At 40.1% G+C, this 13,854-nt stretch overlaps 1 protein-coding gene across 1 annotated transcript in view; it reads right to left on the bottom strand.

The window, feature by feature from the left end:
* Positions 1–13,854, bottom strand: part of LOC149807005 (very long chain fatty acid elongase 2-like) — an 87,832-nt gene that overhangs the window by 55,332 nt on the left and 18,646 nt on the right. Inside the window, exon 2 of the mRNA XM_089960557.1 lies at positions 6,748–6,815. Within this exon, the coding sequence (XP_089816683.1) occupies positions 6,748–6,811 (64 nt within the window). The 5' untranslated portion in view covers positions 6,812–6,815. The remainder of the gene's footprint in view (positions 1–6,747; positions 6,816–13,854) is intronic.

Below are 13,854 nucleotides of genomic sequence, written 5' to 3'. Positions count from 1 at the left end.
ATCGTATTTGACTGATGGACAAGCCTACAGATTCTTGCCAGAGGAGAATGTTCCCAGAACTAAAGCCGGTTATCCTTATGTACAGAGAGAAGCCGCCAATCGTACGTTGTGCTCAACCAGGCCTCTGAAGGAAGGACTAGCCTAACACTGACGGGAAGTCTTGGAAGAGGGATGCACAGCAGGAGAGATCGAATCCCTGGGGATACCCCCTCCCCAAAAAGGGAGAAAGACCCACAAACTTCCTCCCTGGATCTTCCTGGCGACTTCGACTGGCTAGAGAAAGGCGAAAGGGAGGCTTCATTTGGGTTGCTTCCTGGACTGGGGTTGCATTTGTTAAGGCTCCAATGCCACTGTTACATGCTAAACGTCGTGTATGCCAAAGCATCTGAATAATATTGAATCTTGAAAGATACTGGTCCTAACCACCATTGTGTTCCATGAAAACCTTGATAATATCGACGTTTAATCAGCTGAGCACCAATATCCACGTTTCTTCTGCTCAGATCCGCTTTAAAAATGCGGGTCTACCTATCTCCATTCCCTCTCAAATCAATGTATGCGTCATGGTGTTGTTATTAGATTAATTACTAGCCGACTTTGTTGAATTTATCACTTCACTACTTCTGGACCACTCCCAAAAAGAAACGGAATTATCAGCAACTTCGTTGACTAAGTTAATGGGTGGAACTTACTTTAAACATAACATCTTGATTATTTCAAAGAACGGTTTAAGTATTAAAGCTTTTTAACAAATCATTTCTTTCCATTCAAGCTTTAGTTAGATTGGAAGAATGGTGAAATTTATGATAAACGCGGTATCGGGGTTTTAACGACGTTCGCTAAACTGTAAGAACACACATAATAGCTCGTTTCAACGGGTCCGAAGCGGGTGCCAGGGACCGATAATGTTGGTCATTATGGTCCAGAGATACCAAGGACGGAATGAGACCTCCGAAAATGGTATCTGCCTCCAAGACAGATGCCCTATGAAGGTTATTGCTGTGATCCAGTAAAACTGCAAGTGCCCAAGAGATCGGCGCTCGGACATCGGCATGTTTTGGAAACCGCTGAAAAAGTGCTCTATCGCGACTCGTGACAAAGGTTCCTAATTTGGAAGACCGAATTAGGCGGTGAAAAAGATCTGCATGAGAGATTATAGTGACAACCAGCATGATCTTAAGTTTCAGCACCCCAGACTATCTCCATCGAAATTCCCACTTGCTAACTAAAGAAACTTCTTACGCAGTTTAGCAAACTCATGACCCATACAAAACCTTTGAAAGATCTCCCGAGCATTATCTGAATGGAGTGAAAAAGATCTGTTTTGGGGTAGCGCCCGCGAATCTCTCGAAACTAGAAAGAATTTAATTCTTCTCTTGAGCCCAATAACTTCAGACAAATCTGGAGAAATAAGCTGTAAACTTCGTTTTCTGTCTTATGAATGACCAGATCTTTTCACCATCCTCCGCCTGACGAGATGGGTGGAATGGTGCAAGTTATCGGAAGGGAGGAGGACGCGCAGTCTCTGCAATGGGTTGAAGGAGGCAAGTGACCGTAAGGTAGAATGAGGCGCAGTCTCATCCAGTAACTCGGTGCACTTGCTAGAATCCACTAAAACCGTCAGTACATCATTGTCCTGCCCTCGCTCCTTGGTGACAGGACTTCCCATCAACATTGTCACGGAATCATATAAATCCTTTTATTTATAAAATACATGTACTCGAGTTTCGTTTTTTGCGTATAACGATACCCGAGAGTGATTTATGTATATTGTATAATATTTCGAAACAGTGAGTTTGATTCATCCTATGCCGCACGTGCGATGTGCTTTCGATGGGAAGAACCGAATATATTCAGCGCACATTGTCTGTGTATAAGTGCCTCATCGTAAAACTAAATATACACATTAATGGACGTCATGTCAGTGAGCGGTCTACTTTAAGGACTTGCACATCTTCAGCTGTAGAGGTATGTGAGTTATTTATTAATTTCTTGTAAGTTATAACTATTGTACTACCACGTTTATTTTTGTATATATTCTATGTAGCTTCGGCTTACACAGTATAATGCAAATATTTTCTATTCTTGTTTGTGACTTAGCAAGAGATTTATATTAGCAATATAAAGTTGCATTTTTAAGAAAGGTTTAGTACCGTATGATTCTTATCGGGCACGGGTTGGTGTATTGTTTTGTAATTATTGTGCCGATAAGGTAATCTGTGTAACTTACCGTATACAACGTCATTACGTTTTATCGTATATGCCCGTATCATGCATAGTATACGGTGTTGGATGTATTTTCAGCTAATCTTAGCCAGAGCTGTAGAGCTAATCGGATTCTCAGCTGTAGTGCTGATCGGAGTCGACGTGGTATCAGCTGTAGAGCTAACCATAGAAGATGACCATAGCAGCTGTAAAGCTGAACCAGAGCAGCCGTAAAGTTGACAGTGTTGCTGGTCGAGTGGCAGGTGATCGGGTGTTGCTGACCGATTGGTGGGCACTGATTGATTGATTGACCCAGGAATTGAATGGTGGTCGGTGACTACCTGGAATATTGACTGTTTGACTGAATTGACCAGTGTGACTGGTAGCCGAGTGTGCTGGTGACGGAGAGTGAAACTCCATACATGTAATCTTTTAGCCGTGGGTTAATTGTTGGGAGTTTGTAATACTCAGCGTTTTGGGATTGTAAAGACATTTAGTATATCAGTCCCTTTGTTTTCATCATTTTACTTTTGAGTAAAATACCTCATTTTTTTCACTATCTGAGTGAACACATTTTACTATATGATTAAAGTACCACATTTTTCAATATCTAAGTAAAACACACCATCCTTTTCGTCGTGTGAAATCACTGTGAATCACTCACCTTTGTCCTTGTACTGTGTAAGGTCGTTTATTTGTATTTTCATTTGTTGCATTATTAGGTTCGTGCGGATTATGTTAATTTGTCCAATATTTGGATCTTATACACGTACGTGTTAATCATAATTCTTTTCCATTCAAGTCATTCATCATTAAATATTGTATTTGTATCACCATCAAAAGCGTTCTGTTGTAAATCCGAAATCCAACCCGGTTATCTTGTAACATTCATGTTTCTCTCATTAGGATGATACCTGGGGGTAGTATATTCACGTGCAGTAAGTAATCACACGGAGCGATGAGACTGTCCATAATAGCATATTTTGCTCAAAGAGAACGCTTCTCATCGTTCTTCGAACATCTGGGTTTAAGAGACCGATGCTCCTCCATTCTCTTGACTCCACACAAGCAAGTGATATAGGTCAGCGCCTCAAGCGTCAGCACGGTTATGAGGCGACGTCTTTGGTATCAGTGGCCCCACAACTGGGAGGCACAATTCAACTCCTGAAATGGATGCCTACACAATCACACCCTTCTTTAGTCTGGCGGATGTACGCCGAATTCATGTCCCCAAGGAGATTCATCGGTAGCCTTGCGAAAGGGCGGTCTCGACCTCATCCTTCTCCACGTATCTGAAGCGGCTCCAAGGACAAGTCACTTGTATTCGAAGGCTGGTGAATAGTGACTAGTGTCGCTGACAGATCACCGGTCAATGAACGGTCAGACAACTCTAAACTGATGGAGAAGCTCTCTTTATATGGAGGTTCGATCTGCTTGTCGCGGTCACTGGCTTGAGGGTTGAGAATGGGTGCTGTTTTTCCTTCATGGTGGGTGATGACTCCCTCAATACCGTCACTAGCCTGAGGACCTGGAGAGGGTGCAGCACCTCCCTCATGGAGGTGAGGGAGTCGCGACTCACTATCCGGCATAGTATTTCTTCCATTGGCAACGACCCTTGACCTAACCTTAACAGGCACTAACTGGGTCGGAACGACCGTTAGTGGGCCCAGAGTCTTATATTTCTCCATCGAGAATTATCCGATATCCTCCTATGAGAAGGGCTCTTTTCCACTAAAGATATAATCTTCTTCGGGGACCACAAGGGCCAAGAGAATGGCCCCATATCCTTTTGGTACCCAAGAGTGCTCCTTTAAACGAAGAGGAGAGCTGTTGTACTACACCTATCGATCTATTCTTCTTCGGGACCCTTAAAGGCCAAGAGAAGGATACTTTGTCCTCTAATCTAGGAGTGATACTCTAAATGAGCAACTATTCTTCTTCTGGGACCCTAAGGGCCCAGAGGAGGGTCTCGTATCTTTATGGGACCTATAGGTGCTATTCGACGAAGAGCTAATCTTCTGAGTCCTTAAGAGCCCAACAAGGGATCCCACGTTCTCCTGGATCAAATGGTTTACTTCTGAGAAGACGAAGCCTGGCCTCGAATTCCGGAAACATCCACAAATAATTGGATTACTTTTAAAAATAGGAACAGATATCACCTACCAGATCTCAGAAGAGTTGTTGTTGTTGTGGGGTTTAACGCCATTTTCAGCAAACGATAGGCTATACATGGCGGCCAGTATTAATGGTGGAGGAAGAACCAGGGAAAACCCTGGAAAGAACCACCGACTCACGAGAAGCTACCGGCAGGCTTTCTCGCATACCCACACTGGCTGAATCCGAGACTCGAACCGGCGCATACAGAGGTTGAGATGGCAGTGATCCGTAACGGAGAGCGCTTTAGACCACTCGACCACTCGGGGACCCCTCTCAGAAGAGTAAGAGTATATAAAAGGTGCATAATGAAAAAAAAAACGGTATAAAATGCCTCCAAGCTCTTTCGAGAGCTTATCCGACTAATAGATATACAATAATGAGAGTGTAAACATTCTAAAAATACGGGGGAAAACAGATTTGAATGCCCGAACACGTCTTAGACGAGAGAAAGGGCACATCTTGCTGAAAGCGTAACCAAATGAAACCGAATACAAATAGCATCCATAAAATAAGAGAATGGCTACTTTACATTTGCCTAAGACATTGGGGACAGAGTGGGTCTGTGTTCTTTCAAGTTCTGAACTTCTAGAATTTTTCATCTGATGGGAGGGATTTTCTTATAAGGACCATTGTAATTTCCGTCCCAGAAAGTTAAACAATATGATAGTGATACGTAGGGTATTAATTATATTAAACACCAGAGCTAAATGGAAAAATTTAACAAAGAATGACTAAAGTTAACCCCATCAGTATCCTCCCCTGGTGGAAAATGCCATGAAACGCGTTCGAAACTGCTGACTATAACCAAAAAGAAAGAATGATTGAGATGCAGTTCGGTTATTCATGTGTATGACTTTTTATATGTGAGGAGGCCGGCGCTGTGGTCAGCACAACAGCTGTCCTCTGCTTTGTAAAGGTGAGTCATAAGTCTGATCTAAATGGGGTCGATAAAGTTTTGACAAACTCAGCCATCAGATGCAAAATCACCTCAAACTGTACCCATACAACATCTTCAACATCACCAGGTTTAATGAAAATCGGATCAGAAATATCGTCTCTAATGTGGTAATTGTAATATATCTCCGCCAATGAAACGACATTCACCTTATAAATATGCAAGCATCTCGTGCATTATCAAACGCCTGCGAGATCTTGATTATATAGAATTCAAAGATCAGTCCAGTTCCGATGAAACATATGACTCACAGCTTGGTAATTAGTCCATCCAATCAGTATGTGTACGGGGTGCCAAAAAACCATCTATTTTCTCAAGAGCTAATGGACGCAAAAATTACTTTGAGCAAAATAGGATGAAAACTATATCTTCCATAGTAATTAGCTCGGTCAGTCCGATGCAAGATCACTTCACTGATATTAGTAAACATTGCCCATTAACGAACCCATCTAATATCTTAATAATAAAAACCCACATTCCGAGTTTGTTCAAAATCGGGTCAGAAATACAGCTTCCAGAATGGTAACGAGCTGGGACAATCAAATACAAGATTATCTTATTAATAAGCTTGGATCTCGCCCATCAATGTAATCGTCCGGTATTTTGATGATATAAAATTTAAATTTCAAGTGTAAAAAAAATATGGATGAAAGACATGGCTCACAGAGTGGTGACAAGCAACTGTTACGGACTGACAGACGCCAGGGTCCACACCATGAGCTTACCTAACCTCACGGTTATGTGAGTTCAAAGATGATTTCTAAGACAGAGGAATTTCGAGCGACAGGTCTGTCACAATTCTTTTAATGACTGGCCATTATCTGCAGAAAATGGTGATGGGCGGGGGGGGGGGGGGCGGCACGGCAACACAGGAAGGTTACATGGCATCATGTCAGTTAGAGTAAAGTGTCCTTGCCCAGGTACAAAATATGGTACCCCTTCCAAGGAAATCAGTCATGTCGCGACTTCTGCTCGCTAACCAATCAGCCACCGCAGATCCTTGAGAAGATTTTGAAATAAAGGCGTATACAAATAGATAGATATACTAGCATGGACGAATAGAAAAAAAAAAGAAAATGTCAAGACTTCAATTGCATCTGAATGTGTATGCGCTCGGAATATTGGTGAATGCAGCCAATCTTATATTATGACCACGCCCTAGGAAGAAAATACTTCAGTTGAAACGCGGATAAATTAGTCTATTAACAGTTCATTCTTAAAAAAGTAACGCCTGCTCATCCACCCTCTCCGGTCCAATTCCCTGTTACATGATGGTTGCGATAGAAATGACGTATATATCAATGGGCAGATACGAGTGAAAACGGGAAATATAACATTTATCCGTTTAATCTCTGCCTGAAACACGTTTGCGCGCGCGCGAGAGAGAGAGAGAGAGAGAGGTAATAAGGGATAAATGCATATGTTCCAACCTTTATATACTTTGGCCTCTTCGTATTTTCGCAACAAATGCGGTATTACTGGCAAACTGTTCATTTTTCTGAAATGTAAAGGAAGTTAAAATAAGGACAAGCGAATCAGCCAATCGGATTAAAATCAACTTATTGATAAGCATATCTGAGAGTTACCAACCACAGCTAATTTTTTTTCGACCTTTTGATTCACCAATCAAATGTCAGCTTTCGCTGTGTTACATGAAAAGTGTTTTTGGAACCTATCTTTGATATTGGCAACTCTTCCAAACAAAAAATGTGACGTTTTACCTAACTGGCCAATAAACCTAAGTGGACAGTGAAATAATCAAGGCCAGCATAGCATGAACTTTAAATGGTGTACGTGGGTTCCCATCTAAGATCTCAATTTTGACGGGATTGGCAAATCAGCCGAAGTTGTGTCCAAGTACCGTAAGAACTCACATGGCAGTTAGCTTCCACGTGTTACCGCTTCGCTACACTTGTACTCGTTAAAATGGCAAGTTATAAGAATGCTGTAATCTACACAAAAAATGTGACCACAGTCTATTTTTAAATGCAATTACATACGGAAATAATGTATGTATGTATGTATGTATGTATGTATGTATTTATTAGTGTCTGACTGCACCTCAGTACAACATTGGTTATATAATGTTAAATAAAAGTAATATTATAAAAATGTAAAAAAAGAAAGAAAGGACGACTTGCACAGAAACTCTAAACGGATAATCCTTCCAAATAAATGTTGTGTTGTGATTTGGATTTTTAACTTAGCTTTAACAATTTTTCAGTCATATCGCTACGATGTCTGCAATGTGGCAGTTTATAGTGATGTCTAGAACTGGGGCATCATGCCGCAGACATGAAGCATGATGTCCCACCCAGTCACATTATCCTGACACTAAAAACTAAAAATAACCCTTCCTACGAACAAAGAAAAAAAAAGCGTCGACACGAATTAAACCAAAAGCGTCGACACAAATAGAAGCAAAAATAAATCTTCCAAAGATTTCTCAAATTGGTGTTACTTTACCGTCGTTGTCTTTTTTTTTTGTTCGTAGGATGGTTTATTTTACCACGTGGACACTTTATTGAGGTCGCGCCCTCTCTGCTGCTCATAATTAAAAAATTGTTATATTAAAAATAATTGTACATCCAGAATCTCATACTGCAAGAATAGCACGAGAGAGACTAGAAGCAATTAAAAAATTTCTTCCTGTCAGAGACTCATTCAGAAAAAATCTACAAGCGCAGCAAGAAGCACAAGTTGAGTACGAAGAAGACACTAAAAAAACTGTTTAAACCCGTCACTGCAGCTACTGAAAAAATTACAACTGTCATCAAAGAAGATCTTCTTCCGGTATCAAAACAAACAGCAGAACAAACTGAAAAAATAGCAAGAAGAACTAAACAGACAAAGAAGATTTTAAGAGATCTTCCAACTGATATAGCTGCGGCCCAACCTCCACCTGTTGGTGAGGAAATACTTGAAGGTATTGGAAAACTTCGTACTGAAATCATCGACACGAAAAAAGAACTTGAATCTAAACCTAAACCAGTAAAAGAAAATATAAAATTGATTGCAAGATTCAGAGAAGGGGTTGTTGAAGAAATTAGAAATACTGAAAGAGAAAAATTACCTGAAAAAATATTAGATTATATATCTGACAAATCTGGTATTTTAAACCCCCGTCATGAAAAAGTAAAAAATGATGATCTTATTAAATGGATATATCGCGTATATAGAAACAAAAAACAGGTTAAAGGTGATGATTTGGAATACAAAGCTCTTTATGAAGAAGTAGAAATACTTTATAGAGAGAGACTGGAACAAGAAGAACTCTCCCAGCAGGAACCTTCATATCAGCTTCCTCCACCTCTGCAACGAACAGAACAAAAACAATCTTATTCACCGCTGATGTCGAAAATTAAAGAGATGTTTGGAATGACACCATCTAAGAAATCAGAAGAAGAAGGAGCAACGGGGAGTGGTCTGGGAAATAATTTTGCTTGTCCTGATAATATCATTAATGACGTATCACGGTTAGAAGTTCTCATGGGAGGAAAACGAGCTGGAAATAATTCACCAGAAATAATTAATGAAGCAGCTGATATTTGTCGACGATTATTTCAAGGTGGTATCATGGATATCGGCGTTTACCGAGAACTTATCGATGAACTTGTTGATGATTAGAGTGACTAATTGTTAAATAAATAGCAAATAAAATAAGATGATCATACATAATAATCATCGTAAATCCGTATCGGTCAGAGTGGTAAACTCACGATTACCAATCTATGAAGCAATTTACGGAGATGGACTTGGTTATGTTGTACGGGGATTATTCACAAGGATAGCTCCAAAAGTAGCACCTGTTGCAAAACAATTATCGATGAAAGATATTGATATTGTTCGTGAAAAAGCTCCTGGTGCAATTGTCAATGTTTTTGGTAAGGCGTTCTCGGCGATCAAAGATAGACTAGCACGATTAATGCGACGAAAACAACAACCACCAGTGAAACTGGCAAGTACTGAAGTGATGCCCGCAGACGTAAGTAAAATAATAAATCAGGCTGCAAATAAAAAACTAGCGGAATTATCTGAAGAAGCAGAAAGAAATATAACATCAAATTTAATAGCAGGAAGCGGTCTTCGTCGACGATGATTTAGATCACCATTTGGAAAAATAGTAATTATAATAAAATGTTTAAACGTATATCCGACTCAGCTTTTAAAATGGATGAACCGATCCTCAAAGATGAATCGGTACGTGATTATCAGTTTTATTCCTATGACGCAAGACAACCAAATCAGCGGGGGAGAATCGAATTACAGGTTCAGGATACAAGTAGATATTTCTTGCCCGCTGAGGCGTTTATTGAAGTAGAAGGTGAACTTGTAAAGGCGGATAATACTAACTACGACATCAATGACCGAGTTGGTTTTGTCAACAATGGGATTATGGCACTGTTTAGTAGCGCCACATACATGATTGATGGAAAAAATATTGAATCAATTCAGAATGATGTTGATGTTGCTACAACAATAATTGGTCTAGCGAGATATTCTGATGATTACACAAGATCAGCTGGTCCAACAATGATGTTTACCAAGGATATTACTAACCACGCTGATCATATCAGGTATGCTAAAATACGAACACCACGAAATACTGCATCTGATCCACAGCCAGTTGCTGATGGTCCTGAATACGCAGCCAGACCAGGTGCTGATTTTGATACTGTACGAGGTGATAACGCGACTTACAACTTAGGGTTTGCAACACGCCGAGCAGCGTTGTCAGGAGATAATAGAAGTTTCTCGTGTGCGATTCCATTATTTCACATCTTTGGATTTTGCAGAAATGTTAGAAAGGTCATCTTTGGAGCTAAACACACAGTTGTGCTCGCAAGAAAAGGTGATGATAATGATGCAATCTGGCGAGGTGCTGGTGCTGATGATGCTGGCAAAGTAAATATAACGAAGCTTTCATTGTGGATGCCAGTAATGATTCCATCTGTTGCTGAAGAACAAAAATTACTCTCTTTTATGGATCAAGGCGGTAAATCATTGTTATCATGGTTGACAGTAACCACAGATGCTGCTCAAAGTTCTATTCATGGTTTATTTACATGGCTTATAGCAGCACAACAAGGTGTTTCTTCACCACGGCATATTTTTATTGCGCTGCAAGATAATGCCCGGACAAATAATCAAGAACGTTCACATATGATATTTGACAAACTTGGAGTTAATGAAGTTTCCGTGCGGATAAACGGACAACAAGAACCAGCTGAAGATATATTGTTAAATTTTGGTCAAAATCACGTAGCGCGTGCATATCATCGTTTGATGTCATTTATGGGACGTGATCAAAACGTGGATACTGGGCTGCAAATATCACAGATAGATTTTACAACATTATATCCGATGTATTACTTTTCGCTGGAGCATCTTGATTTATCCAAGCAATCTGTCGTTGATATACACTTTCGAGCTCGTGTTAATAAACTTCCTCCTGATATAGCTGGTCCACCCCTTATTCGCGGCACCTACAGAGCAATCGCGGTCATACTCAGCGATAAAGCGATGTTACTTGAAGGTGGTAGTGGTCGAATGAGAGTCGTTGATGCACCAGTGGAAAACCTTTAATCATGTTATTTAGAAAAATATATTTATATAAAAAATGTATAGTTGTGTTAATGTTACTCTGACCCCTGGTCAGGTCAAAAAACTTCAATCAAAAACCGCCAACAAATGCGGAACTAAAATATCACTAAAACGAGATCAGATTGGTGGTGGTCCAAACAAATTATCGTTGACAAATAATCAGATTAAACATTTCAATAAAGCCCTAGAATCAAAAACCGGTGTTTAATTCCATCTTTCTCCGAGCGCCATCAAGGACATGGTTAAAACAGGTGGTATATTTCCACTTCTTGCGGCCATTCCAGCGTTAATAGCTGCCGCTGCTCCAGCCGTAGCAAAAGCAGCCGCGTTAGGTGCTGTTGGAACAGCTGCCGGAATGGCTCTAAAGAAAGCAACTGGAAATGGATACAAAAAAAGGGACGCGGCCTAAGATTACCGGGATCTCGTTGGGGAAGAGGTCTGAGGCTTCCAAGTTAGATGTTCAGCATCAAATTTTGATTTACTTAATGCTGCTAAGCCATTAAAAATAAAAGCCTTTAGAGGTGTTTTTATGCGAGATCAATTACCAAAACAACTGAACAAACTCGAAACAGGTATTATTAATCTCGACTCGAATTCAGGACCTGGTATTCATTGGGTATCATGCGCGGTTGATCCACGTGGAATCGTTTATTTTGATTCATACGGGTTAGCTCCACCTGTTGAATTTATCAAGTATGTCGCACCACTTCACGCGTAAGTTTGGTATTCAACGCTACCCACACAAACAATGACAGATCCGCCAATATGTGGCCGTGAAGTAATTAATGTACTTAACGCTATATCAAAATCATCCAAACCGCCACATAAAGTTGTGCATGATTACACAAGCAACCGATTCGTTTTAAACAGATCTTAGATCTTATATAATGGTTGATATTTACGGAAGATCTTCTTCACGCGTTGAGAAAAAGTCCGGCGACGTTGATTTGTCAAAGTACGCGACTAAAGATGAACTTGCTGATATCATGAACCTGGCTGGAGTTGACCCAGCTGAGGTTGTTATTTTTCAGGATCGATACGGAAAACTAAAAACGAGCAACATCAGATGGAATGATATAGTTCGACGAGTACTCGGTGCGGTCACGGATAATATCCCTGTGTTTACTGAGAGCGGCAAAATCGCTTAAAACCATCAGAGATGAAATTGCAAAAAGTGTTGCTAATCGCGTTTAAAATACCGGTGACACAATGACAGGTGAACTCAGCATGAACGGGAATAAGATAGTAGTGTTAAGAGATCCAACATCCTACGAAGACGCAGCAACAAAAAAATACGTTGATGTCAACTATAACACCGTAGATGGTAAATTATCCACGTTGCAGGCCGAGTATGACGTTCACGTGGGCGCTTTTGGAAGATTTCGAAGAAATTTTCAAAAAACCGATGAATCCATAGATAAATTCTTCGGCACTCCGCACTCCGTTGACATAAATCTCGTTGATATTAAGACGAACATCGACACGATCAAACAAACACAGCAAAACATCGTAGCGGGGATTCCTGAGATCGTTAATAAAACTAGTTTGATTAAAATTCCAGCCGGAATAACTCCTGGGCATATTACCAACATCGTATACACTGTATCATCGGGATTCGCAACATGGTCGCAGCAAAATAAAACTATCAAATATACCGCAACAGTCACTGGCATGTACAGGCTGTCTGTGTTCAGTGCTGAAAAATTTGAAATATTTAGAACGTATCCATGGCGTCATTCAACTCATAAGTTTTCCGGGGTTGTATCTGTTATATTAAATAGCGGAACCGAAGAAATTTTTATTCTGGAAGCAGCTGATAAGAAATTAACCGCAACATCTTACTGGTGGTGTTTGGAATTTGTAGCTGAAACACCTCAATTGGTTACTGCATAAAAATATATGGACGGTGCACAATACAGATACAATCAAGCGCGTGAATGGCAGGCAGCATTAAAAGATCGGGTCGAACAGTATACAGTAAAAGTAAAAAAATATCGATGACGATTAGTTATCGTTGATGTGACTGTTTATTCAGTATCCGCTGTTGTTGCTGGAACAGGTGTTATATTATCAGCTGTGACAATGATGGCACCAGTAGCCGTAACTATTTGTATTTCAGCAGCAACAACGATTGCAGGTGTGCTCAATATCATTGCAAAAAAACATATGTACTTGCACAAACGAAAAATTATCCGATTACATAATAAAATTACACACAACGACGGTAGCATATTCGAAATTGTCCTCGTTGTTATCAGCAAGTCTCAATGATGGAATTATATCTGATTTCGAGTTTTCAATGATAACTAAAATATATGACGAAGGTATCGGTATTAAAGATACAAGTACTAATAATGACAGAATTACTCTAGCAGATCGTGACTAATACAACTCCACCAAAGATAACGATGATCTCGGTAAGTTCAACTAATCCTGAATTTAGTATTAACTTTCCTACTGCAATTCCAGTAAAGGACATAGCACTAGCTCAATTACGGGTATATTACAGCTGGCCAAATATCAGATCAAAATCATTTAATGGTACACCAGCAAATAATTCACTTGTATCTGCTAACAAGAACAAACCAGATGGTACTCCAGACTGGATAGATGTTGGAATACCCACTGGTATTTATGAAATTGAGCAAATTGATGAGGAATTTCAACGTAGAATAAAATCAATAACGGGAAAAGAAGCAAAAATATCAATTAACGTTCATGAACCGACGCTGTCCTCGACGATTGAGATACATTCTCCTGATTACGTCGTTGATATTTATCAGTCCACGATAAGATCCGTGCTAGGTTGGCCTGAAATTCCGCCAGTGTATGAAGGACCACCAGAACCAAAATTAATTGAATTTCTCACGGACGAAGCCAGGTTTATAACAACTCCAAAATACCGAAATTTGTATCCATGGACTGATAGGGAA

The sequence above is a fragment of the Sinohyriopsis cumingii genome, chromosome 1 (assembly GCF_028554795.1).
Source record: "Sinohyriopsis cumingii isolate HCF-2022 chromosome 1, ASM2855479v2, whole genome shotgun sequence".
Lineage (NCBI taxonomy): Eukaryota > Metazoa > Mollusca > Bivalvia > Unionida > Unionidae > Sinohyriopsis > Sinohyriopsis cumingii.
This window is presented reverse-complemented; position numbering and strand designations above follow the sequence as displayed.